Genomic DNA, 27,771 nt, shown 5'->3' on the forward strand with positions numbered 1-27,771 from the left:
CCGGATAATGAAGGCAAAGGTGGTAGTAAGGATCCAGGCTGTGCACAGGGCTGGCCTGAGGACCAGTAGTAGCAAAAGGGCTTCCTGGGAAAGAGAGGGTGACAGATGTGTGGGGGTATGTGGGGGCAGTGCTGTTCCTCTGGGGGACTGATTATTGCTGAGGGGGCTGGGTCAGGGAGGGCTCTGGGGACATGTGGGGCTCAGCCTTAGAGTAGACTTTGGCCAGGCACGATGCCCTCTTAGGCAGCTTGGCCCCTGGGATAATGTGCGTGCCCTCGCATGGGAATGCCTTTCTTTTCCCTATTTCCACCCAGAAATGAACCTTCAGCTGTATTTTTTTAAGTGATGACTTTATAGTTTTTATAATAGTGGTAGATGCTTACTGTGCAAAATTCAAGTAAAATGGACAAATGCAGATAAGAAAGCTGCAGCTCCCCCCTCAGCCCCACCACCCAGATGTAACCAGTTGGCTATTTGGTGCACATACCTCTCCAGGCATGTATACATAGAAGAGGGGGCAGTAGAGAGGCGGAAAGTTTTATAAACATGGGGAAATGCATAGTTTAACTTTTAGGCCAGTGTTGTAAGGAGGCTGTGTGCCCCAAAGCAGCCCCTCTCATCTGTTTCCCTGTCCCTGAGGGCATGTGGGGAGGGGAGTGTGGGGGTCTCTGCTCTTTAAAACCTTCTGATTCAGACCAATTACAAAAGGGGAGCTGGTTGAAATGGGTACATGCCAGCTCCAGAACAGTGGTTTTCTTTTTTCTTTTCCTTTTAAGGTTTTATCTATTTATTTGAGGGAGAGAGAGAGCATGAGTGGGGTGAGGGGCAGAGGGAGAAGCGGACTCCCTGCTGAGCTGGGAGCCTGATGCAGGATTCAATCCCAGGACCCGGAGATCACACCTGAGCCAAAGGCAGACACTCAACCACTGAGCCACCCAGGTGCCCCCTGGAACAGAAGTTTTCAATCTTTGGACCAAAACCTTAGCCAAAGATACAGAGAAGTGAAACAAAAGTCTTATGAACCCCGTCTGAATCCTTATTACACATGATACACTCTGATATTTTCAGTTCTACACAATTCTATTTAATTTTTTCTTAAAAAGCCTGTCCACCTACCAAATTGATTGCAAGCTGGAGTTTGAAAAATATTGCTCTAGAAGAATGATTTTCAAACTTTACATCAGACTTACCTAGAGAGCTTATTGGAACAGCTTGCAGATTCTGGTTGAGGAGGCCTGGGGACGGGCCGAGAATGTGCGCTCCTCCCACCAAGCTCCCAGGTGCTGCTGCTGCTGCTGCCCTAGACCCCATTCTGAGATCCAACCTTCCTCAATTGCTTTTTAAAGCAGTGTACTTGGGGCATCTGGGTGGCTCGTTCGGCTCTGGTCATCATCCCAGGGGCCTGGGATGGAGCCCCACATTGGGGGGGTGTCCCTGCTCAGTGGGGAGTCTGCTCCTCCTGCCCATCCCCCTGCTTGTGCTTTCTCTTTCTTTCTCTCTCTCTCTCAAAGAAATAAGATCTTAAAAAAAAAAAAAAAAAAAAAAAAAAGCAGTGTACTTCCCAGCAGAGACTGCCAGAGGATTTGCTTTATTCAACAGATGAGGATTGCGGAATTCGGGTCTCTGACATTTTTGAGAGTGCCAGTCAGGCAATATCCTCGGGATCCTAGATGCTACTCTCCCAAAATCCAGCTCACACTATTCATATCAAGTGCCGAACACAGAAAAGGTCTGCTAAGCAAAGGGACGTTTATGCCCGACCCTGGTTGAATTACCTGCCTCTTAAATCCCCAACCCACAGGACATAAAACCCTCCCAGGCCTTTGGAAAACACTGTTCCTCTATAGCCAATGAAAGGTGCCATTTACCACGTAGGTTGTACCCATTCTGGTTTTTTAAAGGGAAGAAGGGAAGTCGAGCGTGACCATCCCATGGGGAAAGCTGTCCCCCCTCGCTCTGGTTGGGGTCTGCTGGGTTTCATTGGCTCTCCCTGGATCCCGGCTTCCCCTGGAAACTTCCTGGCGTTGCAGCTGAGCCCGTGCATCAGCACCCGGCTTGCCCAAGTGTTAAGCTGCCTCTGCTCCTCCACCCGGGGAACCCTCAGCCCCCACTCCTAATCCTCCCCCTTCAGAGCCTGGGGGGGGGCCCTCCCCAGCCCTGCAGTCCTCTAGAAGCCAACCCTCAGCTGGGAGCAGCCTCGCGAGGGAGGGAAGTGTTAAATGGGCACAGAGCCCCTCTGTTCCATTAACAATGGCCCGTTGATGACTGGATTCTGCTCAGGGCGCCCCCCTTGACTGGACTTCGGGGAGGAGGAAGGACTCCAGCACCCCTCCTCCCCTCCCCACCCCAGCAACCATTTCTGGGTGTGAAGTTGATTCAAGTCCTCGGCCTCTGCCCACAGAACCTCATTCTTCAGGCCCTGATGCAACAGTGAGAAGCCCGCTGGCCCTTCCTATCCCATTCCAGGGCTGGTTCGAGGCCCCAGGGGTGCTTCAGTTCAGTGTACTTCAACAAACATCTATTGAACGGTTGCTGGGCATGGAGGCCCAGTGCTAAGTAGCTGCGGGGAATAAGAAAAACTGCTGACAAGAATTCAGTGCTTATTAGAGTCAACCCCATCCCTGGCTGCCCAACAGAGTCATTAAGGCGCTTATACCGATTCCAGTGCGCAGGCCCCTCCCAGATCTTCGGGAGTGAATCTTAGGCCCTAATATTTTGTAAAAGCAGCTGGAAAAATGACTCTCGTTCCCAGCTGGGGTTAAGCATCAGGGGCCTCCTATCGGTTAGACGCCACACTAAGCGTGGGACTTGTAGTACCCATTTCATGAGGGACGTGCTCGCGGGAGGCTGGACGATGGCTCCCCGAAGATGGCTACACATGAACCCCCCACGCCTGTGGATGTGTTACTTCCCAAGGTAAAGGGTCTTTGCAGTGTGACTAAGTGAAGGATTTTGAGATAGGGAGATTACCCCGGATTATCCAGCGGCCCGATGTCAGCATGCGGGTCCTGATAAGAGGTGGATTTGACGACAGAAGAGGAAGTCAGAGTGATGCCTGAAGGGACTCCACTAGCCATTGCTAGCTTGGGAGATGGGTGAGAGGGCCACGAGCCATGGAGAGCAGGCAGCCTCTAGAAGCTAAGCTGGAAATGTCAGGGCTCTAGAAGGAACACAAGCCTGTTGACATCTTGATTTTTGTCCAAACTGATCTCGGACCTCCGACATTCAGGACTGTTAAGGTAATAACTAGGTGTTGTTTTGAGCCACTGAGTTGATGGGGGCGGGTTACAGCAGCTATAGGGAACGAATCCAGGGCGGTCCCCAACTCTGTCCTACAGATGAGGACGAGAGAGGCAGGCAGTCAGCTGGGAACCCCTCGCCGCCCCGCCCCGTCTTTGCAGCCAGACAGACATGGGTCCGAACAAGCCCAGTCCGCCATGTTGTTTCCTGTGTCCTTTTTTTTTCTTTTTGAAGATTTTATTTATTTATTCATTCATGAGAGAGAGAGAGAGGCAGAGACACAGGCAGAGGGAGAAGCAGGCCCCATGCAAGGAGCCTGTTGTGGGACTCGATCCCGGGGCTCCAGGATCAGGCCCTGGGCTGAAGGCGGTGCTAAACCGCTGAGCCACCCGGGCTGCCCTCCTGTGTCCTTTGTTAATGGTGGGACCCATCTGGGGAAGGTAGGGGTGGGGTGGGGTGGGCATGTGGAGGAAAGCTAGGGTGGGCCCTGTTGTTCCCAGGTAGGATGCCATGTTTGAAGTTGTTTCTGGAAGAGCAGAGCCCACGGGCACCGTCTCCTGTCTTCTCTGCGGCATGTCCTCACGCTGTCTCTCGGGGCCACCGGCCTCTGGGATCTGGCCTCCTGCCACGAGCCAGCCCCCTGTTCAGAACCACAGGGTGGCCGGGAGCAGCATTCTACTCGATGTCCTCCACAGCCAGCAACAGCTGCTTATCTGGGACAGCCAGCAGGCTCCCGTTTCCTGGGAGGCCAGCAGTGGCCTTGTGCCTTCAAAGGATGTTTCTAACAAGACTCCAGGCACCCCGTATCTGAGGTCATGTGTGTCTCTTTGAGGAGTGTGAGATAAGCAGAGGTCTAGACAGTTGTCCACACAGCAAGTGGGCGACAGGTCCTGGCAGACGAGATCCCGGCCAGAGCTCTGAGCTGCCTGCTGCTGTGAGGCTCCCACCTTTTGGCTAAACCTGGTTGCTCAGTGATACAGCGTAGTAGTTGCGTTCCTGAAATGTGGAGCCAGACTGCCTGGGTTCAAAACCGAGCTTTACGTTGTGCCTGGAGGTGGGTTGTGTGGCGCCTCCTCGCCTTAGTTGGGGGTGGTGATTAGTAGCTGAAAGGGTGCTGTCCCACCTTCCTCATAGGGTTGTTTCGAGGACTAAATACATTGATGTGTGTGAAGTGCTTCGAAGTACCTTGCTCACGGTCAGTGGGGACTCGCCACTCAGCTCCTCTAGGGCCGAAACGGTGTCTCTCCCTCCCTCCATGGCCAGCGCCTGGGCCAAGTACTCTGCAAGTGAATCGACTTGTCCCGCGTGAGCTTCTATCATCCAGAGGTTCGCAAGGGACTTACCCTAGACTTTTAACTTTATACAAATCCCACGTTTGTGCAAACCCTCCTCCTGCTCCTTCTTGCCCGGGAGCTGCAGAATAGCCCCAAGCACCTGAGCTTGCTCTGCCTCTTGATAAGTCCCAGGAGTAGTTCAGAGATCACCCAGGTTCTCAGGACCCATGCGTCCCAGGGTTACACCATTGCCGAGGCCATACCTGGCTAACCTACAAAGTTCTCGCTGGGGTCTCCGGGCCCTGTGGCAGCACCAGTGGCACACTGAGCCTTGGGTGGCCTCACATGGACCCTGGGCCCGCTCCCAGCATCTCTTCTACTTGGAACCCACACCAGGCCTTCCCACTGATGGGGGCAGCAGCGGCGGCAGTGGGGTGCAGCTGGTCACAGACCATGGGGGTCCCTCAAATCCCATCCCTCTCTTTGTCTTTCTCCTGCTGTGAGGATGGGGCGGTTCTACTTCCTCCCTCAGTTTCCCCTACAAAAAGTCCTCAGGCTTATCCTTGCATGTGGATAGACCCCAGGGTCCTGGCCAGTTCATGATTCCACAAAAAAGCCAAGCTCAAGGTTCCAGTTTGGATTCAACTAGTTCAGTTGCCCCACAAAGACCATCTCTGCCTCTAGCTGTATTTCCAAGGTCTTCTTCCAATCTCCCTTCTGTGGTGAGAGCCAGTTTCCTTTCGTTCTCTTTTCGGCTAAACTTTTTAACTTTTTAAACGTTTTTCTTTTAATTCCAGTTAATTAACATACAGTGTTATAGTCGTGCAATGTAGTGATTCTGTAATTCCATACATCACCCGGTGCTCATCACAGGTGCAATCCGTAATCCCCAATTTCCGAATTTTTTTAGTTTTGAGATAATTATAGATAGACACACATGTAATTTTTGGAAATAATACAGAAAGATCCCATAAACCCATAACCCAGTTCCCCTTACGGTAACATCCTACACAGGCTCCTACAAGATCACAACCAGGACACTGACCCAGTCAAGACAGAGCACCACAGACATCCCTCACGTGGCCCTTTTATAGCTGGACCATGCCTTCCTTAGATCCTGACAATGCTGATCTGTTCTCTATAATTTTGTCATTTCTAGAATCTTATATAAACAGAATCGTGCAGTATGTAACCTTTAGAGACTGGCTTTTTTTTTTTTTTTTACTCAGTACCCCTGAAATTCGTCCATGTTGTGTGTAGTAGTAGTTCATGCCTTTTTATTGCAGAGTTGTAGCCCATGGTATAGGGGAGCTGGTTTTTAGTGGACTGCTCCAGCACAGGCCTAGAAGCTCCCCAAGTGCTTGTGTCTTGAGTAAAACAAGGAACACAGACCTGTACAGCTGGCATCCATCCCTGGTGAGCAAAAGATCAGCAACCCTCCCCTGGCCACTCCCTCCCCTCCCCCCTCTCCCAGTCTGGTCTTGCTGCGGAGCTGGTGCCATAGGCAGCTGCTCTTTAAGGAAGCTGGATGGTCTAAAGCCTGGCTTTCAACCCTTGCCCATTCTAGGGTAGAACCACCCATGGAACTTTAAACAATCAACGCCCAAGCATACCCAGACCAATTCAGTTGTAATCGCTGGGGTGGGACTCAGATGTCAGTAATTTCTGAACCCCCCCCATCCCCCCCCCCACCAGTGATTCACCTGCCGTCAGAGTTGAAAAGAGTCTGCTTGCCCCTCTGCCCCTCCTCCTGCTTGTGCTCTCTCTCTCTCTCATAAATAAATAAATAAAATCTTAAAAAAAAAAAAGAAAAGAATGAAGCAGGAAGCGGATCCTGGGCTTATACACTGAGAGTTTTTTCCTACCCAGTGATCCCAGAAATGCCGTAGTGGAGTTATCTTCACAAAGGTGCAGAGCAGGCTGGGAAAGCTGTGTAATATTAAAGGGCATCTCCAATCCTCCCATAGCTGCCATGGGCTTCTCCTGAACATGTTCACCTATGATGTGCCCATCTGCATGTATACAGGTTTATGAGTGAAGGGTTGCTGACCAATCAAACCAGCAAAAGCTCCCAAACCCACAAATAAGCACAGAATTTTGTAGTAATGAACATGACCAAAATGGAAATAATAGGGCACATGAGGAATGAGAGAAGAAAAGAATTCCATGACCCAGAAGATTCCTAGCCTTCTTAGGCTGCTCCTCCTAAAGTAAGAGTGGCAAGTATGTGACACATGTGTCGACCCTTTCCCAGCCTACACACATGGCAGACATCAGTAATCAACTACCACACTTCCTCCTGGAACACAAGCTTGGCCTCAGTCTTGTCCCAGAACTCTAATACCCATCTATTGGCTTTGGCTCACGGGTTGAGGATTATTTGCTGTCCTCAGCCTAAGCGCATTCTTTGGTTCAAGACACTGGAAACCTGGTACAGTCACCATCTTTGTCAAGCTCCCTCTTGCTTGTGCTGGGTTAAGTGTATCACAGAGCGTAGGCAGGCTTGATCATTCAAGTAAAAACATTAAGCACGAACTGTATATAGGGCAATGGGTTACAACACAATGTCATATATTCTTTTTATTCTTATTTTATATCCACTTCCTTTTTTTAAAGATTTATTTATAGAGAGAGAGAGAACATGAACTGGGTGGAAGAGCAGAGCGAGAATCCCAAGCAGCATCCACATTCAGAATGGAGCTCAGTGTGGGGCTCGATCCCACACCCCTAAGCTCTTGATCTGAACTGAAACCAAGAGTCAAATGCTTAACAAACTGAGCCACCCAGGTGCCCCTATAACCACTTCCTTTTATATGGACAGAGTAATAAATAAGCATGGTAAATTCAAACGATACAAGAAGGTATATGTGAAAAATGGGTCCCCGTTCCCACCCCTATTTCCCAGTTCCCCGCAACCACTCTTGCCAATTTCTTGTTTTCCTCTCTAGAGAGATTCTGTGAATGAGCGTTTGTGTGTGTGCACCCCCGATTTTATACAGATGTTTGTAGACCTTGCATTTGCCCCTACTTTGTATCACTCATGTCTGGAACGGCATTTCACATCAGTCCACACAGAGCTGCCTCTTTCTTTTTAATCACCACAGAGGATTGCACTGGTAAGTGTACCATCATTTATCTACCTGGTTTGGGGGCTTTTTTTTTTTTTCCAAAGACAGACGCTCAACCACTGAGCCACCCAGGTGCCCCTCAAACTAGCTCTTTTGTCCTGAGTTTTTATTTTTGTGCCTGTTGACAGACATTAGGGTTATGTTCAGCCTTTTGCAATTATGAACAGTTTACTATTGTGTGTGTCCTCGTATCTGTGGGGGTGTATCTGCAGGATTAATTTCTGGAAATGGAACCCCTGGGTCAAAGAGTGTGCATATTTAAAATGGTGATGGTTTTGCCAAATTGTCCTTCAGAAAGGATGCTCTCATCAGCATTACCAGAAGATCCCGTGTGTTAGGACGGAACAGGCTATATGCTGCAGTAACACACCCCCCAGATCTTAGTGGCTTCACCCCACAAAGGCTTATTGCACTGCATCTGACACAGGTTTGGGGGCTCTCCCATCAATAGCTCAGGATCTAGACTAAGCCAGCTGCAACATGTGGCCTCCAGTGTTGCCACAGCAAGAGAAGACTGGGTCTGAGGAATGTGTAGGATCATCGGAAGGACCAGGCCTAGAAGTGGCTCACATCGCTCCAACCTACATCCCACTGAGTGAAACCTGGTCATACGCCTCAACAGGCTGGGGAAGGTGGAGGCATGCGGGGGCTTGATGAGCGCCAAGTGTTTGCCAGTTTGCCGATTGTTTCTCCATAACTTTACCTGTAGAGTAGATTATAGAAGATGTTGTCTTTCAATCTGGTATGTGAAAAAATGGGCCCCATGTGTCGTTTCCATTTGCCCTCATGTGCTTTCTTTAGGCAACTGGCCTCAACCTTTCTCTGCCGTAGTACCCACAGCAGCTTATGTTCACACTTAAGACACACTCCAGTGGGCTTGCCCAAATTTTGCCAGAACCCAGAAAACATTTTGTGGGGAAGCCCTGAGACTTTTTAAGTTTTGGCTCTTATTCATAAAAACATATAAAGGCATGTGAGTAATAATATAAAATTAGCCGTGTAAAGATCTTTGCCAGCTGTGGTATGGAATGGATTGGCAGCGGTTCTGTGCAATTTCCTAGGCTCTCGGTAACTCTGCCTCCACTCTAGTTCAGGAAAGCACAAGCCACGTGAGGGAGAAAGGTGGGGCTCTAAGAACTTTGCATCCATTGCAATTCTTTTCAAAAAAGCAGGGTTTTTTTTTTTTTTTTTTTTTGCCAATTTTTGTCTTAACTATTCTTAGTAACCTTCACCATTCATGATAATCTGCAACGTTTTGTTCAGTAAAGGGCTTTATGGGCTAAGCTAAGGGCTTGGAGGGTGGATGTATGAGGCACATGTGCTTGAATGGAGGGTCTATGTAAGAGGAGACTTGGAGTTTGGGCTGGCATTTCGGGGTGACATCAGATTGTAGGATGCCAAACTAAGAGGTGGTGAGGAATTTTGTTTGGTAGCCAGTGAGGATCCTGTAAAGTTGGGAGGGCAAATTGGTTTTATTTCACCTGACAACTCTAATGGATTGGTGCTGCAATAAGGTTTATGAGGCCACATGCAGTCGCAGCTATGGAGAGGACATCGATGAGTGATGTCTGCTCCAGGCACAAGACACGTGAGTGGTGGTGTGTGGTGCCGTGTATTTGCCATCCCGGTAATGAAGCTTCTTAAGTGGCCTAAGCTGTGAGAGTGAGAGTGCTACACTGGGGCAGGGCCATCACTAACCTGGGAGACAGAAGACCCGTGTAGTAGTTTGAGTTTTGTCACCATCCACTTGTATCCTTTAGTCTCTCTGAGCCTGAATTTCTATAGATAAAAAATGAGGAAGGGCAGGTAAGAAAATTTCCAAGTCCCGACATTCTGCAGGATTAGGACAAGAGCTATGTTTTGTTTTTTTCATGATCTAGGGGGAGTAGTATACAGGATGCATTTCTTTGGACAACCTGGACCCAGCTTCCACTGCAGGCCCCGACTGGACAAAGCCCAGAGTGGGGGTCAGCTCCGACCCAGCCCAGGGTTGCAGGCTGAGTGTGAGAGGTGTTAGAAGTGCCTTTGCTGACAGGCAGGCCCTGGGACTGTTCTCTGGAGCCCTGTATTTCATGTGCCTGTTGGCTTTAGGGTTTACACGGGATGTTTTGCTCACGGGGCTGAGCAGGCCCTGATGAAGCAACTCTCAAATGGGAGCAGAGAGTGTGTTGTCCCACATCCCCACACTGCAAAACAGGGCTGAGGGGCAGCCGGGGTCCGTCCCAGGCGGAGCTGATGCCCCGAGAGTCTGTGGCAGCCCCATCCCCACCAGGCTGGCCCTCAGCCCGGTCCGTGGCCCACCTCGTGGCTGTGGCCCACTTCTTCTCACAAGTTCTTGGATGTCCATTGTTGCCGAGGTGAGACGCACCTTCAACTTTGGCCGCTTCTCGTCTGTCTCTGTCTTGGCTGGGGCTGGGCGCAGGCCCGTAAGGAGGTCCTAGAGGGGTTTGTTCTTGGGAGAGGAAGCTAGAGTCCTGGCCTGTGAGCAGGCTCGAGGAGGAATGACAGCCCCAAGCCGCGCAGGGGAGCATCAGCCAGACATCCATTTACGTCCTCACTGTCTTCTTCCTTCACTCCCTGGTGCATCCAACAGCCCTTAGGCATTTACTCTCCTGTCAGACACTTGGCTTGAGATACTGGAGCCTTGGTCCTTGCCAGGCCCTCCTTACCTATGTGAAACGGAACCCAGCTTGGACAGGCCACTGGATGGGCTTCTGCATTCCCCACGCAAAGATGGCCTACCTCAGGGGCAGGCCCAGCGTTGGAGCCCTTCCTCTCTGCCCTGCCCTCTGTCCTACTCTCTGGGGGATTCAGAGGCAACTCCAGGAAGCCCTCCTGAGGTTTCCCCTCACGGGCTTTGGTGGCATCGTGTGTGGGGCACCTCCCTTCTACCCCCGGGCTGTGGCCCACGGGATGTTGGTTTAGAGTTTTCCACAGGGGCCTTCACTGCACCCCAGAGCCCCCCTTCTGGCCTCTTGCCCTCTCTCAGCTCCTCTTCTCGGGGTGGCTCTTCCTCCGATGGAACAGAGGGAGGAGCAGAGCCTCTGACGGCTGAGGCCCAGCCCCCTCGGTGCTCTTGGCCTCTGCATGCGAGGGGCGTGCAGTTTTGCTGCCTGATGCAATGTCTGGCAGGGCCCATCCCTTATCAGAGCTCCATTCCCAGCAGACTCGGAACCCCACCTTCCCCTAGGGGAGGCAGGAGCAGACTGGGAGGCATCCAAGTAGAAAACTGTTGTCTAGTGAGGGCCCCCTCGCTGGGCAGGAGAGAGGCCTAAGCAGAAAGGCCCCCGAGGGGAGAGGAGCAGAGGGAGGTTGGTGCCTAGAGTTGGGGCCTTAGCTCAGCCCACTTTCTCTTCAGTTCTCCCACACTAAGATTTATGTGGGATACCCTTGGCGGTTTTCTGGCCTCCTGTCACTAGCACATAGCTGTGCGGGCTTGAGCTGAAAGCCCCAAGGCTTAGTTTCTTCATCCTCAAAATGACATCCCAGATTGACAGTGATAATTCCAGAGACTGACAGATGTGAAGCCCCAAGTGTGAAGCTGCACCCATAGTACACACGCACAGTATTTGCCTGTGGTACACACCTGGCACATCCCTATAGTACACACTCAGGGCATATGCTCAGAGCGCACACCCACAGCGCATGCTCACAGCACACACATCGTCCACTCATCCAGGGGACAACTGCTTTTTCTTCTTCGTGTGTCCCACTGACTTAGAATGAGCGAGCAACTCCCGCTGGGCCAAATGCTTTGGAAATGGCATTCGTCCACTCGTTCAACAGGTATTCTGGGCACCTGTTCTGTGCCTGGTACGCCCAGAGTAGGACACGGGGATTCTGGGCACAGAATACAAGGATGCAACAGATGGACGAAGCTCTCCTTTCTCATGGACCTACACGCCAGGGGCTGCATTAGGCAAGAAACCAGTACATCTCGGGCCAGGAAGGAAATAAAGCAGGATGCTAAGAAGGGAAGGGAAGTGCTGGGGGAGGGGAGGTGGTCGGCGTGAGGTTGGTGGTCAGGGAAGGGCTCCCGGGGAGGACTCCCGAGCCGAGCACTGGGTCTAACTGGGCCAAGGGCTGTCCCACCCCCTGCTGCATCCAGGCACAGCTGGGCTGGCCCGTGCTTCTGGCCTTCTTCACCATTGGCCCTGCTGCCCTGGAAATGGGATCTCAGCTGGCGTCTCCCCTTTTCCTTTGGCTGTCACATCACTTGCTGGGTGTCAGGGGAGAAAAGATATCGAGTATTCCCTCGGGAGGCGGCGTCTGCCAAGAGAAGGAAAAGATGTTTCATGCTTCCCATGAGCTAAGCAAGGGTTCACTATGGGTTTTGGAAAGGAGGTAAGCACAAAGGTTTGACTAGTGTTCACAGATGTTCACAGACCCATTTCTTACAGAGGGCCTCTGTCAGGAGCTTTGCCAGGTGACCCCACATCCTGGCCCCATCTTCCTCCCTCATGACCCTGTGACTTCCTGGCCCCTGGGGCCCCCTCTGCACCTCCTGGGTCTAAGGACCTCCCACATTCCCCCAGGACCTCTAAACCTCCCTTACCTCCCCGCCCACCACCGTCTGGGCTTCCAGAGCTAAAGCTAGGAGTGGCCTGCTGGGACAGGGCGAAGGAGTCAACAGCCTGCCCTGTGTTTTGTGTCAGAGAGTTTTCACCATTGCTTCTTCCTTTTAGGGCCGGGAAGGTTCTTAGGAATCCTGTATTATTCAGGGCGGTTAGGGGACTGGGGTGGCAGCTCAAAAATAGAAACAGTGCTTGCAAGGGAAGGGAGGAGAAGGCACGGGAGCTTCATCATCAAGACAGCCGAACTTCTAATCTTACCAAAGACCCAGAAGGGCCAGATCAGCGAGGGCAAGGCAACTCCCTCCACCCACCCCTTCCCCTTCTCCCCTCTCATATTTCATGAACACTTACAGTGCCCCAAATACTATTCCTCATGGCAACCTTATATACAGGTTTTTTTTATATGCTACAGGTTGAGAAACTGAGGCCCAGAAAAGTTAAGTCACTCATACAAGGTTAGACAGCCTGATAGAGAGGAAGAGAGGACTAGAACCCAGGACTTTTGGACCCGGCTCCTTCTGCTTCCCTCATATTGTCAGACACAGGCAACTCTCAGCCGAGAGATGAGAGGGAAGAAAGTCAGGATTTCAGTCCCTGGTGCTCTGCAGACTCAGCGTTGGGTCTCACCCTTCCAGAGGGACGGGTGGCCTCGCACCCCACCATGGACTAAATGGGGAACCTAGCTCTGCCCGTCATTCTGCAAATTCATGTGACAGCCTGCCAGGCACCAGCTTTGACAGGTTTGCTCACTCGTGTTTTGTCGGGCAGCTGGTATATGGTGGGTGCCGTTCCAGACACAAGTCCCTACTTCAGGGGACTCGGAGTCTGAGAAGGGAAGACAGACAGACCATCAGCTGGAAAGCCCAACCATACGTGCTATGGAAGGGGTGACTGGGGAGCAGAGAGAGGCTCGAGTGACCTGGAACTTGGGGAGGCGATGAAGGCTGCTGTTGGAGGAAGCTGGGACAGGTGATTTAACCCCTCGGCCTCAGTTTCCTCATCTATAAAATGGGATAGTTGCTACCTAATAGGACTGTAAGGATCTGATGAGGAAATGCAAATCAAGTGCTTAGCTTGGCACCGGCCACAGAGCTGTAAGCACTCAATAAATTTTGGCTACCCAAATAATTCCAGTTGGCCTTTCCAACCAGAATGGAAGCTTCCTGAGGGTAAGGACCAGGTCTGCCTGTTTACTGCTGTATCCCCAGAGCCTAGACCAGTGGCTGGCACAGAGTGGGTGCTCAGAAAGGAGTTGTTTAGTGAGTGTGTGGGGAAAGGCCCAGGAGAATTAGGAAGGGACAGGAATATTCCAGTTGCCCTGGAGCTGGCCCTGCAGGCCTCTTCCCTCCTGAGCCCCTCTCCAGTCACCCACACTCAGGACATCTCGCCACCCCTCTGCCCCGCACAGCTGGGTGCTGCCATCAGCTACCAGGCTACACATCTGCCTCCTTGCGTTGCAGAGCCCCCACCCCCCTGCCTTCCCCAAAGGACATGCTCTGACTGTCCCTCTGGCCACTTCCATTGTGTGATGCAGGTGCAGTCATGGGACCTACCTTCCTGCCCTCCTGCTCCCCCATGTTGACGTCAGCTGCTTTCTGTGGGAATATCCATCTTTTCCAGAAGGAGAGATGATCCTGGGTGCCCTGCACCAGGTCATGAGACTTCTCCACACTTGGAGCAAATAGTAACCCGTGGATGAAGGTCCTTACGGAAAAGGGATAGATTTTTCAATGGGGGGCGGGGGGTGGGTGTTGTGCTGGAATCTGGGGCTCATGATGCAGGACAGGGGTGTGTGTGATGGTGAGGAGGAATGCAGGAAATGGGCACCATCAGGCCGTGCTGTATTTGCCCCAGCTTTTAAAATTGTATGCATCTTCCATTGAGGGTCATTTATTCCTTTATCCATTCTGCTATGTGGTGACCGTGCTCAGGTGTCTCCTGTGTGCCCAGCCCAGTGCTAAAGGATAATGAGGGTCCTGGACAAACTCCCTGAACTCCACAGAGGGATGATCAGTGTTGAACAAATCGCTACAAGTGGGCTCACATTATGACAGTCTCAGGTGCTAATAGGAGTCTTTGCGTGGTGGTGGGCACGGGGGAGCCCTAACCTAGCCACCGGGAGGCTGCTCCAGGAGGCTGAGACGCGAGGGCCATGTAAGGGATTTTGGAAGGGACCGAGTGAAGGATCTAGTATATGTATTAGGTTATTCGCATCAGCACTCATAGGGCCATCTCCATCATTTTTTATTTAGGTATTTGTAGTCTTTTGCAAATGCAGACATTTATAGTGCAAGGAACATTCTTACTGCGTACTTGCCCTTGAGTTACGTGTGAGGTCAAAGGATAAATTGATGGAAGTGGGATGAATGAATCATAGGGCTGATTGGCATTTGGAATGATCTGATCTCACCTCTCTTCCACTGGGAGAGTGGGTCTGGGTTTCTGGCTGCCTAATCAGGGCCACAACCCTTGTAAGTTGGGTGGAAAAACTCATCTTCATTCCTCATCTCCAGACAGGGGTGTCCTGACCACCGGTCTCTTCACAGGACAAGGGTGTCCCCCACCTGAAGACGACCAGCCAGGCCCTGAGTGATGCTCCTGAGCTGAGTGCCCACCGCCCCACCCTTCCCCATGGAGAAAGGACTCGCTTTTCCCCAGGACTGCCGGGACTTTCTGCACAGCCTGAGAATGAGGAGCAAATATGCCCTTTTCCTGGCTTTTGTGGTGGTGGTTTTTGTCTTCATTGAAAAGGAAAATAAAATCATATCAAGGTGAGGGATACAAGCACAAGTCTTCCTTATCAGGGAGGGGCGGATGGGGAGAGAGGTAGCTATAGGGCTCTTCGTGGACCTACAAAGGCAGTCCTTCAACCAGTAATCATCAGGCCCCTCCTGTGCCCGGGCAGTGGGCCTGCACAGGTCTTCAGGACTACATAGGGATAACACTTGGGCTCTGGACTCAGGCAGCCTGGGTTGGAATCCTTATTCTGGCTCTTTCTAGCTGTGACAGCTTGAACAAATTCACTCTTCTGTGTCCTAAGTTCTGTAAAATCCGGTTAACGATGGGGCTTTCCTTATAAAGATTAAATCAGGACATGTAAAACATTTACCTCAGTGCCTGGCAGGCAGTTGGCATCTAATACTTGCTGACCATGACTATTATTATTCATTTACTTCCTGGCTAGGATGATGCCTCACATTAACAATCCATAACCAGCCCGAGGCCATGGTTGAGGGCGAGCCCATGGAAAGGCGGGGTCCTGGTACACAAACCCTGATGGGCAGGGCTGCCATGTGCAGCCGTCCAGGTTGTATACTGCTAAATTCTGGGGCTGTGCACTCACCTCGACTACACTAGGAATGCCACCCCCTGGAGGTGGCATTCCACCTTGTGCAGTGGTTCTGCTGGAGAGCCTGCTAGACACAAAAAGATTTCTAGACCTGCTCTCCCAGCACAACACCTTCCAAGAAAGCAGCCGCCAGGGATGGCCTGTGTAGCAGGCACTGTGCCACCGCCCCACCTGGGTTCCTCAGCATGGACTGTTCCAGTTGGGGCCCACAGGGTCCTACTGCCAGCCCCTGCAGCTCTCTGCCAGAGAGCTTTCTGTCTCCCCGCACACGGGTAAGCTAGGGATACCTCTGGGAGCAGCCCTTAGCTAAGACCAGCTGGAGCTTCACACCCTTGAGTGAGACAATCCTCAGGTGTGCCCCTGTGGGGTTGGTTTGCCCACAGGGACACCTGCTCACCCTTTACAGACCTCTTTTTCTCCCCACCTCACCTCCTACCTCTCTACCAGTTCTCCCCGTGATCATGTCCCGGCTAAACTCAAATCCTTGCTCCAAAGTCGGCTTCCAGGGAAACCCAGCTAAGGGAGGCCTGGGGTGATGGCCCCGGGAGGATGCTTCGGGTTGCACAAGGGATGGCGCCTCCGGTAGCTCGCTGACCCCGATTTCCCTTCTTTCGCCCCTAGGGTGTCAGACAAGCTGAAGCAGATCCCACAACCCCTGGTGGACGCCAACAGCACCGACCCGGCCCTGATCTTGGCGGACAACGCGTCCCTCCTGTCCCTGAGCGAGCTGGATTCAGCCTTCACCCAGCTGCAGGGCCGCCTGCGGAACCTGAGTCTGCAGCTGGGCGTAGAGCCCGCCGGGGAGGCCGAGGCCGGGCTGGAGGCCGCGGCCCGGGAAGGGGGGCCACCCCGGCCCACCGAGGCCCGGCCGCGGCGCCACGTGCTCCTCATGGCCACCACGCGCACCGGCTCCTCGTTCGTGGGCGAGTTCTTCAACCAGCAGGGCAACATCTTCTACCTCTTCGAGCCGCTGTGGCACATCGAGCGCACCGTGACCTTCGAGCCCGGAGGCGCCAACGCGGCGGGCGCGGCCCTGGTCTACCGCGACGTGCTCAAGCAGCTGTTCCTGTGCGACCTGTACGTGCTGGAGCACTTCATCAGCCCGCTGCCCGAGGACCACCTGACCCAGTTCATGTTCCGCCGCGGCTCCAGCCGCTCGCTGTGCGAGGAGCCCGTGTGCACGCCCTTCGTCAAGAAGGTCTTCGAGAAGTACCACTGCAAGAACCGCCGCTGCGGGCCGCTCAACGTGACGCTGGCCGCCGAGGCCTGCCGCCGCAAGGACCACATGGCGCTCAAGGCCGTGCGCATCCGGCAGCTGGAGTTCCTGCAGCCGCTGGCCGAGGACCCGCGGCTGGACCTGCGCGTCATCCAGCTGGTGCGGGACCCGCGCGCCGTGCTGGCCTCCCGCATGGTGGCCTTCGCCGGCAAGTACGAGGGCTGGAAGAAGTGGCTGGCCGAGGGCCAGGCGCGCCTGGGCGAGGAGGAGGTGCAGCGGCTGCGGGGCAACTGCGAGAGCATCCGGCTGTCGGCCGAGCTGGGCCTGCGGCAGCCCGCCTGGCTGCGCGGCCGCTACATGCTGGTGCGCTACGAGGACGTGGCGCGCTGGCCGCTGCAGAAGGCGCGCGAGATGTACCGCTTCGCCGGCATCCCGCTCACGGCGCAGGTGGAGGACTGGATCCGCAGGAACACGCAGGCGGCCCAGGACGCCAGCGGCATCTACTCCACGCAGAAGAACTCCTCGGAGCAGTTCGAGAAGTGGCGCTTCGGCATGCCCTTCAAGCTGGCGCAGGTGGTGCAGGCCGCCTGCGGGCCCGCCATGCGCCTCTTCGGCTACCGGCTGGCGCGGGACGCCGCCGCCCTGGCCAACCGCTCCGTCAGCCTGCTGGAGGAGCGGGGAACCTTCTGGGTCACGTAGGCCGCCCTCCTCGTCAAAGGCCCACCTGCCTTGCTCGCGCCCCGGCCGCCCCTGAGACGGTGGCTCCCGCAGAGAGGGTGGGGGGCGCCCGGCCGGCGGCCTCTCCCGCGGGCCAGGCCGTCCCCCCGCCGCAGCAGTAGGCGCCCCCTCCGCCAGCTAGCTCTCCCACCGCAGCCTTGGGGCTGGGGTCTCCCCGAGAGCGAGCCGCTGCCTGTCCGGCGAGGACCGCCAGACCCGGGCCTAAGGGGCCGCGGCCTCCCGGGCAGGCCCTCGCAGGCCCACACGGGCCCAGAACTGTTGACAAGCCTTTTTCTCTCTGTCTCTGTCTCTGTCTCTGTCTCTGTCTCTCTCTCACACACGCACATACACAAAACAGGCATAAATGCCTGCGGACCCTGTGGGCCAGAGTCCGAGGCTTAACCAGAAGGGACTGTGGGCACCGACCGGTCACAGGCTTCCTGCTGTACTCAGTTTCTGGATTTCTACACAATCCAGTGTGCCATCTGCACGGATCCCTGGGGAGGGACCGGAATGGCCCAGAACGTCCGAGGATGGCAGTTGAGGCTTTTCAACCAAGAGTGATTCAGTATTTTCATAAATGAAATAGCCATGCTGGTTACTGATGAAATCAGCCCTGCACAGAGCTACGAAACACACCTACATGGGTAAAGACAGTGCCTCTACGTACACCACACACACACACACACACACACACACACAAACACACAAAACCGTAGAAACGCAAATCCACATATACACATCCACAGTCTTCCTTGTTGCTTTAGGCCCACAGGGTTTAACAATCACACACCCAAAGAGGAGGCTTTAATTACATTTTTAGAATCATTTGGGGATGGGGAAGGAAACATGGTCCCAGGCCATGACCCCATTCCGACCAGATTTGGGACTGAACGGTAGATACAAAACGGCCGAGTCTGTGGCCCCCGCCTGCCTTGGTTTCTCCTGGCTACCTCCTCCGGCCCATTCACGTCCTCCCTGCTGGCAGGCAGGATGTTTTGAAATGGTGGGCCAACTCTCACGTGACTGCGGCCCAAATGCCCCGTCCCAGCTGGGCTGGCTCCCTGAGAGCCTGTCCATGTTTGAAGGCTGCCTCGGGCCTGACTGGAGCCAAAAAGCAGCTCCTGAGTCCTGCCATTTCCAGTCAGGCCTTGTGTGGGGCCGGGCCTAGGAGAGAATGCAGAGTGCTCTTGGGGGAGAAGTCACATCAGGGTACCCCCTCCCCTGAGAAGACGGGGGACAGAGGTCAGCCCCTGGTTGGTCACCATGGTTACATGGTTAGTGTCTGGAATTCCAGCTTTCAGGGCTCTGGGAAGAGTGTTGCTCAACTTGGGATAGGCTGGGTGTTTTATTTGGACTTTTTAAAAAAAAAAAGTTATTTATAGTTTGGTATCTTGTTTTGTGGCTATGTTTCTGATTTTGTTTCTGCAGGAGTGATGCTTGGAAGTGATCTGGGCTTGAGGGGGCTGGGAGGACCAGCAGGGAGCACTCTGGCTCCTGCTGAAGGGAGAGGAGGAGGAGGAAGAGCTTTCCCCAGAAGGAACAGAGCCTAGGCGGCCACCTGGCATCCTGCAGTGCCCCACGGGCTTTTCTGTTTGAACCCCATGTGGAATGAATCTCAGAAACCACCAGGGTTCTTTGCTGTCTATCCAGAAGCAACATAAATCAGCTCTCACCCTCTCCCCGAGATGAGGCCTGATTTGAACATCTCTTCCAGGTCCAAATGCATCTCCTGGGGGGTCAGGGGCCTATGGCCAAACAGCAAATGTCCCCAAACTGGGGAGCAGAAGTGAGTCCACCTCAGAACTCGAAGAGCTGCCCAAGTTCACAAGGGCTGTTTCTCATTTCCTGGACAACTTCTATGTCAGATCTGTCCTGTTGTCAAACCCAGAGGGCTGAGTTTCGGTTTGAGTAACATGGGCACAAGGGAAATAGAGGATCTGAGTCCAGCTGGTGCTGCCATGGGGAGTGTGTCCTGGCCAGAAGCTGCTGTTTGAGAGGGTGGGACCTTAGCCATTTGTGGGGTCTGTTATAATCACTGCATTTGGAGTTGCTGGGTCTCCATCCCCATGGTCTACAGCCATTCAAGGGGGTCTCCAGCCTTGGGTTTCCAGCCCCAGAATAAGTTGTGCAGGGAGCTGGCTCTGATTTGGGGTCCAAAGGGACTCCAGCTCTGCAAACTTGACCCCGGGGCAGAGCGAGACCCAGATGTTTCTGCTGGCTGCTCCTCCCCAGCCTCACCCTGCTCCCTGCACTGTTCCCCACCTGTGGTTGGTGGGGGCCGGGGCAGGACAGAGGCAACCACCTCCATCTGGGGCTCTTCTTGGGGCCCTCCTGGTGTGGACAGTAAACTGCTTTCTTCCTTCCTTTGCCTCTGGGGCCGAGGCATCCACCTCCGAGCTCAGAGGACAGTGCCGAGAATGGACCTTTGGGACTTCTCAGGACATTGACAATTTGTACACTGCACGTTGACTTAATTTATTTATTTTGTGACAAAGGAGAGACATAAAATGCCTTATTATTTGCAGGGACTCAAAGCTGTACCCAAATCAAGACAAAACAGTGATAGAAAGCGTTGACTCACGCCATGCACATGAGGACTCTCGAAGATGATTCAGAATGCAAGAGAAGAGTAAACCCAAGGGCAGGGGGTTGCCCTGGCCCCAGGATATTGTTTAAGAAGGTACCTTGGTTTTCTCTTGTTGCTTTGAAGATGCGACTTCTAAGGCCCTTTCTGCTGTATTCCCTTTGCCCTGGTGTCTGAGACAGGACACCACACGCATGAGTGTTGCCTTGGGGCTCAGCAGCGCTCTGGGAACCTTTGGGGTTTGGGGAAGGACAGGGTGGGGGCAACTACTGACTTTCGACTCTGGGAACCTGGTGGGGGTGCATTTGTGGTTTTCAGCAGGCAGCTGGGCTGAGGAAGGGGGTCCAGCTAAGGCAAGTGCGTCCTTTTCCAGCGAGGCCAGCACAGGTTTCTCTGCTCTTGCCGGCTCTACCGGAGCTTTCCCCCCGCATAGCGTCCACCTGCCTGCAGACAGGGAGCAGTTGAGGCCTTACCTCTGAGGCTGCCAGCTTCCCCGGAACAAGAGGTCCATTCAGCAATGAGTGTTTACTCATTTTCTTTTTCTTGACGAAGACCTCTTTAGCCTGGCCTATATAAATAGTACAGAACATTCCAGACCTTAGTGAGACAGGGGAGTGTCTTAACACCCACAGGCTGTCACCACTGCCTCCTATTCCTGGTTTCTCCTCCAGCCTTCTTTGTACACCTTGGAGGGAATAAGGCGCCAGGTTGGGGGTGGGGGTCTCAGGGACCAGTCGGTGGGGAGCAGGGTCCTTGAGTCCCCAGAGGGAGGAAGAAAGAAGCAGATTCGCAGCTCCGTGGCACCCTCCCACCTACTGCCCACCCCTCACTGCAGGTTATCACCAAGCTCTTCCTGAGGTTGAGACATGAACAAATTCTCACCTTTGGTCCCTTTATGTGATGCATACACTTGAAAATAAATAAGTAAATGAATAGGAAAAAAAAGTTCAATGAAGAGTTTACTCGCTGTCAGTACTCTCAGCCTGGATGGAAGCTTCTGCCCAGGGCTGGTGTAAAGGGGCAGCAGCTGACTGGAGCCCTGAGAGCAGAGGGCCTACCCCACCCATCACAAGGGCATCTTTCCCCACCACCTCTGCCCTGTCTGATGATGGAGTAAGTTCCAGCAGGAAGTCAGGGGATCCCTGTCCCAGAAGATGCACGCTTGGCCCAGAGATGGAAGCATCAGATGGTCTGGTCCTGACCCCAAGGGTCTCTCCCAGCCCTGGTGGACCTTTCCCACATTAGGGGGGAATGGACCTGTTTTAATTGACTCTAGGGCCTGCCCCTTCATTATGAAGGATTATGAAGGACGGGAGCCGAAGACCAGATGGCTGCATCCCTGAGGCGGTCCCCTGGTCCCCTGGTCCCCTGGTCCCATCCCCGAGGCTGAAAGCAAAGATGGGTCTTGAGGGGATGCATTCCCAAGGCAGGAAGAAGAGGGGGTGGGCATGGGGAAATGCATCCGCAGAAGCCGAGTAGGCCTTGCTGATCTGCGCAAAGCGGAAGGAGCATCGGCTGAAGTCCGGGGGACCCTAGGTGGCGGGTTTGCTAGTGGAGATGCCAGGACGTGGTCCAGCCGGATGAGAGGCGGAAGGCTCCTTGGGCACCTCCTGAATGCAGCCGCATCAGCTCCCTGCTGCCCACAACTTCAGGAATAGTGGCAGCTGCCCTTTACCTCAACAGGATGAAACAGAACCGACAAGTTCAGATGTCTTAAGAGCTTTGAGATCTTTTGGTCTCATGTGCTTCATCATTCCGTGACTGTGCCTGGAGGCTGGAGCAGTTGTGTGTGTCCACGGGTATGGACGCGGTGCCATCCCCATGGGCCAGCTCATAATGTAGACCAGGCATTTTATTGGGGGAAATACCCTGCTTCCTCTACCATTGGGAGTGAATCGGGCACCCCAGAAGTCTCCATCTGGTCCGTGTGTTCTAGGCCCCCTGTGCCTGGCTCCCCTGCTCCCTCCTGGGTCCCACAAACTCCATTTTTTTGCCAAGCCCTCGGCCCTGTGTCACGGTTCATGGTCATGTGATATGGGACCCTCCCTTCACGGCCGTGTGTGGCCGTGTACATACGTGCAGCTCGCTGTGCTCGGCTACGTGCCTCCCAGCCCCCTTGCCATCACGTGCCCCGGCTGTCCTTGTCACGGCTACGGTCGGCCGTCTCCTGGAGACGCAGGGGGCTGCCCTTCAGAGAGCCCGCCAGGGTCTGCTTTGTGGAACAGAATGTGAACCATCACTCGATGGCTTACTTGACTTATTTAATTAAAAATGAAAACACGCAGCGAGCAAAGTCTCCAATGTGTCTCTGCCTTTCTTTCGCATTCGTTCTCAGCAGCCATCAAAAATTAACAAGAAACAAAATTAGCAGCAGTAGGAAAGGGGTGCTTCTAGCCTGAGGCAGGGCAGAGGAAAGGCCCTGAGAAGTGAAAGACTCGGGGAAGCATGGCTAAGTGCAGGGGGTGTGATGATCCTTTTACGTCACCAAGATGGCAGAGCTGGTGGCAACTGTGCTTGGAGCCGGCTGCAAGGATGAGGTCTGAGACATGAATACCCCGGTGTTACAGGGCAGGGACAGGAGCATTGGCTAGAGGTCAGGGGACCCGGGGACAAGTCCCAGCTTTGCCACTGTCTGGCCCTGTGACCTTGGACAAGTCACTTCCCTCCTCTGAGCCCTAGTTTCCTTGAGAACGAGGCATGTAATCAGCGACTTACAACTGCTGTTCCAGAAGTCAGCTGAAAAAGCAGGCAATGCCCTCTCGCCTGGAGCAGCTACATATCGATCTGCTTCACATGTTGAAATGGCACCTAAAAGTCCTTTGGCCTTCAACAAAATCTCAAAAACCACATGAGGTGATCGTCAAAGACCCTTTCGGCTAAGAAATGGAATGGGGTCCTTTCAAGTCGTTATGACCTGACTCATCACTGTAGTGCCAATTAGATTTTGGCCCTTTTGTCTCCTAACAGCCACCTGGAGACAATAGGCATCTCCCAAGGAAGAGGGTTCCTCTTTTTTTTTTTTTTTTTTTTTTTATTGGAACCTGAGAAGACGTTGCTGGTAAAGCTTTGTGGGTTTTGGGGCACAGGGGAGACAGGACAGCAGCAGCCATGAAGAGGGAGAGAACGACTGAGCACTCGTGAGCAATTGGGTACCTGGAGTTGGAGGGAGGTGACAACAGAGGGAGGCATGATGTGAAGGAATGGGACCCCTTCCCCAAAACTCAAACCCGTACCTCTGCCATTTCACCCAGGCCAGGCCTTGGGAACTCAAACCATCTTCCTCCCCACCCTTGAAATACAGCCGTTTGCAATGACACCCCAACCTGAATATCTCTGCCACCCCACCCCCAGTCAGGTGCCATTGCTGCATCCACTCTTCTGGGGACTACATATATTTAGTTTAATTTCTGGGCTATGTTTCCTACCACAAATGACCTCCTGGAGAAACAAATTGCCATAATCATAGAGCAGAGAAGCCTGGAGACCTTCCCACCCACTCACGCCCTCAGTCACCAGCACAGCCTGGAGACAACCTTCCTCCCTGCTCTCAGGCCTATTGGGACTCCTGAATCTTCCTCCACTATTCTCCGAGTTACCCAACCCTGGGAAGGAGCCAAATACTCCACGGGGTCTCCGAGGGAGGGACAGTCAGCTGGATCCATCTGGGAAGAAGTTGGGCCACCAGCAGGGGCCTGGGACCTGTGTCATTTGCTCACGGCAGGCCCAGCACTGGAGTCTGCATCAGTGTGTCTCCTCATGTGTCTGGAGGAGCTGCGGTCGCCTAACCGTGCTTAGGAAGTTACAGTGCATGTTAGCATCTTAAAGGCTCTGAGAAGTCCTGCTTTCCTTTGCCCCAACTGACCGGAATTCTCTCACAACAGTTTTTATGGGTAGAATTCTTTCATCGTGAGAAGTGTTTTTGGCCAAACAACCTTTTCAAGATGCTGGCATTCTACTGAACACCTTGTAGCTCTCAGAAACCTGCAGATATAAGCATATGGGACTAAAAGCCATGACAAGCAGACAAGAAGAAGGTTGTGGGTAAAGAGGGTGGGGAAAAAAGTTCAGGCTTGAGAGTCAGGGCCCCATCCCACCTTCGGGCCATTCTCAAGCTGCAGGCCAGGAGTGAGTTGGCCGGTTGAGAATGTAGCAGCCTCAGGGGCACTGGGGGGAGGGGTCAAAGTTCACACCCCGAGGCATCCCCCCTGCTGCCTTAAAACCTCCGGGTCGCCTGAAACCCTGGGTCCTTGGCTTCCTCAACTCAGCCCACACCTGCAGGGCCTCTGCGGCATTAGGGGGGTCACCCTGGGGAACCAGGCCAGGCGTAAACACCACAGGACACCGTTGATCTGAGCTTGGAGGTAACTCTTAAAAGGAGCCATTTCTTAAACAGCAGGACAAAGGTTACCGACCGTAAACAGGTTCCCTGGAGATGTAATCCACCTCCCGCAGCTGGTAAACCCCTTGCTAAACCTGCTGGGCGGTTTATTGGAAGAGCAAGCGGGTAGTAAAGGCTCAGCGGGAGGGGCGGGCCCCGGAAAATCAGACCGTGAGAAAGGGAGGAAGGAAGGGGGGTGGGGGGTGATGACAAGGAGGGGTCATCCGCGTGAGATGCAGGGGAGGAAGACAGCCAAGTCGCTAAAAAAAAGAACACCCTCGAGGAGAGCCACGGCCACCAACTCCGAGAACTCAGGACCCAGGCACACCACCCGCCCCGGACCGAACCGACCCTGGATGTGCGGCCCACGCAGTGTCAGGTGTTGTTTTTAAACAATTGGCATCAGAGGCCGACACTTAAAAAGTAAGGGGTTTTATGTGAAAACCAGCTTCCTGCTGCCTCTTGAACATCAGGTGTCTTGGTTTGAGTAACACCTGAAGTTGATGCTGAGATAAGGGTTAGAGAGCAAGGGGTTTATCTGGGCCCTGCAGCCAGCCAGCAGGGGAGGGGGTGAGGAGCCAGCAGGGGAGGGGGTGGGGGAGCCAACAGGGGAGGGGGTGGGGGAGCCAGCAAGGGAGGGGGTGGGGGAGAGCCAGCAGGGGAGGAGGGGTGGGGGGAGCCAGCAGGGGTGGAGGGGAGCCAGCAGGGGTGGAGGGGGTGGGAGGAGCCAGCGGGGAGGAGGAGTGGGGAGAGCCAGCAGGGGAGGGGGTATGGGGGAGAGCCAGCGGGGGGGAGGTCCCCTGCTAGGCCAGCTGCCCCCTCCAGGAAATGGTAAAGCTGGTAAAGCCGGTGCCTTAGACTCCTTCTCCCCCGGGGATGAGTGAGCCTGGAGGGTTCCTACACCAGTCCTTGTCAGACTTTGGCTGAATACTAATTCCCCAGCACAACCTTGCCGGCAAAACAGCATTCCAGAATTCTGGAACGAGCCTTTGGGCCCAGAGATGCCAGTGGTTGGAAGTTTCCAGAACGCAGTGTAAGTACGCAGAGTGGGCTGTAAGGGCGGGAGGAGTCTGGCAACACCTGCTCCGGGTGACGTGGGGCTCTTGTTCCCGCAGGGACAGGGGGGCGGCCGGGGGAGAGGAGCCGGGTGCCCCAGTCGCCTGGCCTCGCCAGCACTGAGGCAACATCGACCAGGGCACTTGCGCCTCCAGCTGAGCCACCTCTGAATCCGCCTCTGTCCAGGGTGAGACAGCAACGGGCCAGCGGGGCCACTGCTGGACTCCATTCACTATGATCGCTCCCCAGGCCCCATAGGCCTTTGAGTTTCCAGCCTCCAGCTTGAAGCCCTGGTGGCATGCGGGGGTCCGGGTTGACTTTCGCAGCAAGGCCTTCCCCGGGCTCGTTGGCCCTTAAACCTGAGGAATAAGCTGGTTAGTCTGGACCTTGTGGGCTCTGCGTCTGTCTGCCTGGTCAGAACACTGAACCCAACCACCCCGTCTGCACCCATCTGGGTTTCTCCTGCCCACCCCCACCCCAGAGCAGCCGAGGCCCATCCGAGCAGGGGGCGCAGAATGAGCATCGAGGAAGAAGACAGGTGTTTTTGGCCAGCTAGAGGCTGGGGTGGGGGGCAGCTGGTGTCCAGTCCTTACCAGAGCCGCCCTCCCTGGAAAGGTTTCAACTCCTTTCTCTTGAATGTGCATAGTAGGTGATGCTCCCTGTGCAGTACACAGGTCCCCCAGCGTGCTCTTGCAGTGATCGCAGTGGCAGTCCCCAGGGCCTGGGTTCAAATGCCACCCCATTGTGTCTCACCCAGGAAAGCTCAGCAGAGGGCACCCCCCTCCCCAGAGGCAGCATGCCCAAGGGCCTGGAAGACAAAGAGGATTGGCTCTGCTTGTGGCCTGAGAAACAGCTTGCTTCTGATGAGACAGGAAGCTGGAGAGCAGAGCTGGGCCGGAATGCTCAGGCATCTCTAAGCCACACTAGGAAGAGGAGGGACTTGATCTTGCAGCTAGGGAGCCACTAAAGGGAGAGGGAAGCAGAGTGGCCTGCTGTGCTCACTGTGTCCCATTTCACAGATGAGAAGAGTGAGGCCCAGACAGCTGACATGACCAGCAAGTGTCAGGATGTGAATCCATGTCTCGCATCCTCACAGACCCTTCTGTTCCATCCTTTGCCTCAACTCTCCCACTGCGATCTGTTGAGCACCCACAGGTCATGGAAATGCCAAGGAGGCATAAGCACAGAACCAAAGGCATCAGACGGCACAAGCCCAGCCCCTCTTCTTTTTTTAATTTTCTTTAGATTTTATTTATTTATTCATGAGAGGCAGAGACACAGGCAGAGGGAGAAGCAGACTCCGTGCAAGGAGCCTGATGCAGGACTTGATCCCGGGACCCTGGGATCATGACCTGAGTCAAAGGCGGACGCTCAACCACTGAGCCACCCAGGCGTCCCCGACCCCTCTTTACTTAAAAAAAAGTAAAGCCCACTTTTAAAGTCTGCTCTCTTCCAGGCTTGAATAGCAGCATGCGTCCTAGCGGTGTGACCTTGGACCAGTGAATTGTCCTCGCTGGGCCTTAGGTTGCTCATGTGTAAAATGAGGACAATATCAACATGAAAGACAGGGATGTGGGCCTGTGTGCCTGGTTCATGAGGAACCCTGAATAAACAGCTACTGCTTTTACTTGGAGCCCGTCACCCCATGCTCGCCCTCTTTTGAATGCCTCTCAATCAGTGAACTGACAAATATTTTGAAGGCTGGAAGGGACACCCAAGTAGAACTTCTAATGGAACCCAGGGCCGAAGAGAATGGGCCTCTCAGCACCTGCCACAGGCAGTCAGGCTGCCCTTTGTCCCAAATCCTGAAAAGCAGAGCAGAGCTTCAGGGACAGGCCCGAGATGCCCCATGGAGAACCTCCCGAGTTTGGGTAAAGTGGACAGGGGCTAATCCCATTTCCTCCTGTAAGTTTCCATTAATTCCCCTTCTGTGCTTTAACCTCCTCTCCCTCCTGGCTCGATGGGGATTTCTGTAAGCGGCGTCCTCCCGGGACAACCTGCCCTCTGCCTTCTGTGTGCATGAGCAGAGAGACCGACGCTGGGGGGCCGAGAACACTTGGGCGGAGGTCAATTCATTCAAAACATTGCCTGGTGGGCGCTGCTCCCACTGCCCTGGCCCCGACTAGAGGCTCATTCGCAGCTGGCTTGGAGCCCACTGCTTCCCGACACACGTCCGCTTGGCCGGGGAGCAGAAGAACCATTGAGAAGACATGTCAAGACTTGCCCACGGAAGCAGGAATCCAAGGACCCCC

General features: G+C 54.0%; 1 protein-coding gene across 5 annotated transcripts in view; it reads left to right on the forward strand.

Annotated features, from left to right (window-relative positions):
• Window positions 1–22,381, forward strand: part of CHST3 (carbohydrate sulfotransferase 3) — a 34,534-nt gene extending 12,153 nt beyond the window's left edge. For 4 of the 5 annotated variants that reach the window (XM_038534270.1, XM_038534269.1, XM_038534271.1 and 1 more), the window contains exons 2-3: window positions 14,763–14,987; window positions 16,187–22,381. In XM_038534270.1, the coding sequence (XP_038390198.1) occupies window positions 14,848–14,987; window positions 16,187–17,480 (1,434 nt within the window). In that variant the 5' untranslated portion in view covers window positions 14,763–14,847 and the 3' untranslated portion in view covers window positions 17,481–22,381. Of the gene's footprint in view, window positions 1–14,729; window positions 14,988–16,186 lie in introns of all 5 variants that reach the window. The other variant, XM_038534273.1, reaches the window with a different exon arrangement.
• Window positions 22,382–27,771: the final 5,390 nt, after the last annotated feature.

This window comes from Canis lupus, chromosome 4 (genome assembly GCF_011100685.1).
Source record: "Canis lupus familiaris isolate Mischka breed German Shepherd chromosome 4, alternate assembly UU_Cfam_GSD_1.0, whole genome shotgun sequence".
Taxonomy (NCBI): domain Eukaryota; kingdom Metazoa; phylum Chordata; class Mammalia; order Carnivora; family Canidae; genus Canis; species Canis lupus.